A 6,349-nucleotide genomic window follows, 5' to 3' on the forward strand; every position below is an offset into this window, starting at 1 on the left:
TTGTGGCCCTGGATCAGTTTCAATATCTCTAATAAGAACAAGATTACTTCTCATACGACAATGATACAAATAAAGTGCAAAAATCCAGAAGAATATTATCAAGTTTTTATTATCATACATTAATATTAACAAATCGTGTGAAATTTTATGTACAGAGAAAACACATATTTACACCTTGGTTGACAGAACTTCTCAAAAGTAAACAAGTCATTGTCAATGACACGTCCCCGTTCCGTTCATATTTGAGTGACACATACATTCAAAGCAGATCATGACCAAAATGCACCTGCATATGTACAACACATTGTACTAAATCTGAACAAAATCCATCCATGCATGACTGAGATCTGGTTCCGGAATTGTGAAAATATGTGATTTTAATGCATTTTCGGTCTTAAAATGGCCATCATTCAGCTATTGTTAAGCGGATCATGAAACAAATGCACATATCTATTTGTGACATGATGCACCATGTGTGTGTGAAGTTTGAACTTGATCAATCCAGACATGTCTTGGATACGGATCCAGAACTGAATTCTTTAAGAAAATGGCCGCCAGTCGGCCATTTCGAACTTGATCCGGGAAAAAAAAAAGACGTGCATCAAGGTCCTATTTTGTTTAATGTAAGTACCAAATTTGAACGAAATCCGTCCATGCATAACTGAGATCCGGGTTCAGAATGGTGAAAATGTGCGATTTCAATGCATTTTCGGCCTTAAAGCGGCCGCCATTTGGCTATCGTTAATGGGATCATGAAACAAATGCACATACATATTTGTGACATGATGTACCTTGTGTGTGTGAAGTTTGAACTTGATCAATCCAGACATGTCTCGGATACGGATCCAGAACTGAATTCTTTAAAACAAAATGGCCGCCAGTCGGCCATTTCGAACTTGATCTGAAAAAAAAAATGACGTACATCAAGGTCCTATTATGTTTAATGTATGTACCAAATTTGAATGAAATCCGTCCATGCATAACTGAGATCTGGGTCCGGAATGGTGAAAATGTGCGATTTCAATGCATTTTCGGCCTTAATGCGGCCGCCATTTGGCTATCGTTAATGGGATCATGAAACAAATGCACATACATATTTGTGACATGATGTACCTTGTGTGTGTGAAGTTTGAACTTGACCAATCCAGACATGTCTCGGATACGGATCCAGAACTGAATTCTTTAAAACAAAATGGACGCCAGTCGGCCATTTCGAACTTGATCCGGAAAAAAAAATGACGTGCATCAAGGTCCTATTATGTTTAATGTATGTACCAAATTTGAACGAAATTCGTCCATGCATAACTGAGATCCGGGTCCGGAATGGTGAAAATGTTCATAATGAATACCATAAGCACAGTTTCTTACCTTTGAGATAGAATTTAATCTATGTAAGCCTTGTGCAAAGAAAGATACAGTTCGGAATAAAATATCCTCAGACGAAATCGCCGCCGATTTCCTCAGCGGTTGGACTGGCGCATGTGCAATACGGTATGCCAGTTCTCTTGCGAGATGTCGTTAAAACTCGGATTTTTCCGGCAAATTTCGGCATTTGTACTAGTAAAATGTTGAAAATCACAGAAAAACACAATGAAACTTTGGCGAATCAAAAAAATACTTGGCGTGCATATGTATGGCATTGAGATATACATTTGCACCAATTTGGAAAAAAATTGGACAGAGCATATCAAAGTTATAAGAGGTAAAAGACAGACGCACGGACGAACGGACGCACGGACAGAACCCAATCTATAAGCCTTCAGCAGATCTCGTCTGCGAAGGCTAAAAAAAATTCACGAAAAGTGCCCACGAACCTGCATCTCTACCGTAACAGTGTACAGTATAAAGAATGATATTTTAAAGAAAACCTTCAATTTTTTGTAGCAAAGATTACATGAGAATAGAAGATTCAATTTCCATGACAACGGTTAATTTCTATGGTAACATTACCCGGTACTTACCCCTGAAAGTGCACAGAAAATTCTATCAAAACTTTCACCATGTGCTGTAATTGGAATCTTTTTGAAGTAATCATATCGTCCTAACCATACACTTGACCTTACTAAAATACCTGAAAAAACAAATCAAGGCGTGGTTAAGTACTGGTGTACTTGTTTTGTTTTTTAGCTACATTTTCAAGATATGACTAAGACTGTAGAAAGTCGGTCGTACCTAATATTAATCTGTTATTATTAATAAATATTGCGTATAAACGAAATAGGCGTGAATAAATTGCGAACGCCGGGACAGGAAGTATGGAGTACCGTAAGGCACGACCGACTGTCCGGTGTTGTAAATTCACTGGTAAGATTTCTTACCAGATCAGAGTACTTTCATATGCAAATAACAAGTCGCGCAGATGTCTATCATTTTATCGTGGCCAATCGTGAAAAGGGTCAGGGGTCGCTGGCTACTAGGATCGCCCATGACTTACGCGAAGTTTGTTTTGACTGTACTACATGAATATGCGATCGTGACACTTTCCACAGCAGTTTTTGATATCATGACACATACAAATCTTGACGAATGCATTATAAAAGTGCTGGAACTACCATGATACCGTACTCGACCGCGTTAGCGCCCATGCCCGGGCAAGCGCCCACCCCCAACTTTTGCGCAATTTTTATATTTGGGGTCACATTCGGCAAAGCGTCCACCCCTTCAAAATGCAACTAATTTAAAACTTGGTCTTGCGTAACGAATCTTGGTAATCATTTTTATATGATACAGCGTGAACATGTTGTGAATGCTTAGAACTTGGTAACTGTGCGTAAACTACGCTTCAAATATTTCATGCCATATTCAGTTTACCTCTCAAAAATGGCTAGTTACGTTTTTTTTGGAAAAACCATGCCGTTTGATCGCTGAAATCAATTCCAAAAGATAGTACTTTGACATCGATAATTCACCTCGCATTGCGTTACTGGAGAGTCTTCGGGAATTTCCAAAGAATTGCGTCAGTGCAACACAGCATTCTGATTGGTTAATAACCAACTTGACCCATTAGGTCAAAGAACGCTGCTGCAGGTTAAATCCGCAAATGCATCATGGTGGAAAGTGATTTTCATCAAGAGTTTGCGTACGATCCAACATCTTCATCAGTGGAGATAATATGACAATTTTGACTTTGACTGCGTTCCAACAGACTCCAATGTTTTTAATTTCATAAATTCTGGTGGTACGTAATTAATATTGTAATAAAATGTGCATATTTTTTGCGATCATTTCTGTTTTTTCATTGTGAAAATCAATGACTCAACTAATTTCGTAATTTGATTTTCCCTCAAAGACGTAATTTGTCACGTGAAGAATCAAATTATCCTTTGCACTCTTTTTCGAGGGGGGTGTTCGGGTAAGCGCCCACCCCTAAAAAATCATGATTTTCTGAGTTGAGGCCCCTGGGCGCTTACGCGGCCGAGTACTGCATTTCTTGCAAAAAATACCAGCGGGACACTATCACAAACTACACAGAGGGAAGAGACGTGTTCATCAGCATGCCGTGTTGACATACGTCTTGTCAAAAAGAACTCGTTTAAAAACCAGGGATCCCCCATTTTCAGTTGCCATTTTCTTAGATGAAAATGCCTGCGACCTTTCCAACGACCTTAATTTATGCATTTACAGTAACAGCCATATTGTTAATATTGCTTGGTATAATTCTTCTACGTTAATAATAATGCTAAGAGGTGTGCAGAACAGTTTAAAAATCTTGTAGAAGTTTAAAGTTTCTTCTTTGATAATGTTACAGTCACACACTGCTCAATATTTATGGGCACGTCATTTCATAATTTTGTGCAGCATTAATGAAAGTTGATTTTCCATTTGATAACTTAAAACAATATCCTTGAAGTAGGAACTGTGTTTTTGAAGGAAGATTAGGTGTTGAGGAGTGATGACAGGTAATCAGGAGATGAGTAATGTATATTGTGAGTAATTAGAAGATTTTTGTAATCAATACTCTTAGATATTTGGTAACCAGTGAAGATTATATAGACCAGTGATCAAAATTTTTTGTCTTTTAGTCTGGCTGCAGTATTTTGTATGTGTTGGAGATTGCTGATACTAGCAAGTGAGATACTGATTGAATGGTTTGGATGTGATGAGACAGCTCATTTACCAACTGTACAATACCTAGACAGCTCATTTACCAACTGTACAATACCTAGACAGTTTTCACTCAGGATGATTACTGTAAAATCTGTATTAGAAGCTGCACCCCAAATAGAAGTCGCACCCATTCTTTTTGTACAATTGAGAACCAAAAATTCATCATTTCTCATATTTGTAGAAGCTCTAATAGAAACCGCATCCCCTCTGTTGCTTTGTACCATTTTAATAGAAGCCATGGCTTCTAATACAGATTTTACAGTAGTTTCTGTTTTTAAAGAGAAGCAGAGGCTTTTGTCACTCTGTACATGAAATTTGAGATCTATGAATGAAGTCTGCCGATAAAAACAACTTGTATGTGATGCGAAATGCCCTAAATATCGGGAATAAAAGGGGCTGTGAAGTAGACAACAAACGTCCTCTTTGCCTGGCGTCATTTCACCTCTAGAGGGCCAGTCAATGATGTCACCAGTGAACACTGATTATTGAACCCATTCATTCTAGTACATCAATCCCATAGATGTGCCATTATGAAAGACATTGTTAACTGACAATTTAAAAGTTAAAACATAGCGAGGTGTTGTGCGTATGAATGCTATAATGATTCATGTTAAGCTTCTCAAAATTATGTTGTTGGTTGCAAGAAATCTGCAGAAGAACAAACCTGAAAGTGAAGACACAACATTCCAGCTATCAGTAAACAGTGATTAAATAAATATTGTATGAGTTAAAACCGAGTTAGAAATACGCTAACATCACTTGAAATACAGTAATCATTTCGCGTAACTTTCCACTTATGAATCAACCGCTTTTCACTTCATTTTTGATCGCATGGTATTTTCCGACTGGAAAACAACTGCATTAATATTTTATCCTTTTTATCAATTTCATATACAACAAATGCACTACTATTGGAGAGGTAGAGCAAATACTGACTTGCAAAAATGCTAGTGATGAAAGAGTCCAATTATGTGAGAAACAAACAACCTTACCTATACATGCAAGAAAATCAGCTACAGCCAACCAATCTATGATCTTCCTTTGCCTGTCCTGGCCAATGGATGTCCTTCTTCTAGCATTCTCTGGTACTTTTCGAGGCAGCAATGTGTAGACAGCTCCTAAAATACTTAGCGATGAGCTCACAATGCATGTAATGTTGTAAACTTTGGTACCAAGCATAAAATCATCTTTAGTGTCAGAAATGTTAATACAGCAAAGAGACTCAAGTCTGGGAGATGCCATAACGCGAGTCTGTAAATCTAGCTGTCATCAACGATCACTTGGTATTGAAAATCATTAAACCTGATTTGAAGACAAATGTAGTTTTTTTTTCCATCTTTGCAAAGAATCAAAACAGGATTATTAATAGAACTTCCTCCTCTATGATGCAGACCTAAAAAAATAAAAGAATACAAAAATAAGTTGAAACCATAAACACTACAATAGGGTGTTGAAAATCATTATTTTCCCTTTAACAATGTTTTATTTGTCATTGTTCTTGTGCATGTTAACCTTGGACGGAATCACATTAAGCAATTTGTTTTGACATACCCTTTCTTTGAAAAAAAAATGCTTAATCATAAATGTGTCATCTTTTCTTCAAACACTTCATGAATATTTGTTGTCTATGCTAACTATTTTGATTTAGTATTTCCCTGTGGAATAGTTTTGCTTCTGATGTAAAGCGATTTCTCATTGTGATTTTTGCTGCCGTCGCAAGGGTAATTAAGATTAATATTATTATCATCTTCGGCCACCGAACTGTTAATCCAGGTTGAATATATGCGTCCATGATTATGCTAATGCGTTAGGTGAGGGGTATGGTTTCCCTCGTAATCGGCGTCGTCCATACACTACCTCTGCATCCGGAGCCGTGTAACAGTATATATTACTTTGTATTGTGTCCCAAATGTCTTATGTCTTTAACCTAAAATAATTGAATCAAGACATGATCTTAATATAATATTACGTCACACATATTACCTGCGGCGAATTCGAGACTTTCGTTGGATCCTTAAACTTGAAGTTCACTCCCGGATCGCCGTTCCTCGGACAGTTCCTCTGTATCGCTGTAAGTTCACCAAATAACATCGGCGTTCAAAACTGATATGGCCATTCAAAGTGTCAATAATAACACTCAGTCAGTCACCGGAAAATGAGCAACTACCTCGTGACTGCACAGCTGGGTACATGACAGAAACTGCAGTTTCGTCTCGAAGTGAGTTTGGTCATGTGACGTTTT

General features: G+C 37.6%; 1 protein-coding gene across 1 annotated transcript; it reads right to left on the reverse strand.

Annotated features, from left to right (window-relative positions):
- Positions 1 to 1,749: 1,749 nt before the first annotated feature.
- LOC100373919 (G protein-coupled receptor 143-like) lies at positions 1,750 to 6,326 on the reverse strand. Its single transcript, XM_085491502.1, has 4 exons — positions 6,091 to 6,326; positions 5,100 to 5,500; positions 1,962 to 2,071; positions 1,750 to 1,782 (listed from the first exon to the last, which is right to left on the reverse strand). Exons 2-4 carry the CDS (start codon positions 5,347 to 5,349, stop codon positions 1,750 to 1,752), a joined length of 393 nt encoding a protein of 130 aa, XP_085347628.1. The 5' UTR covers positions 5,350 to 5,500; positions 6,091 to 6,326.
- Between the last annotated feature and the right edge of the window lie 23 nt (positions 6,327 to 6,349).

Source organism: Saccoglossus kowalevskii, chromosome 16, assembly GCF_978046115.1.
Source record: "Saccoglossus kowalevskii chromosome 16, keSacKowa6.1, whole genome shotgun sequence".
Classification (NCBI taxonomy): Eukaryota; Metazoa; Hemichordata; class Enteropneusta; family Harrimaniidae; genus Saccoglossus; species Saccoglossus kowalevskii.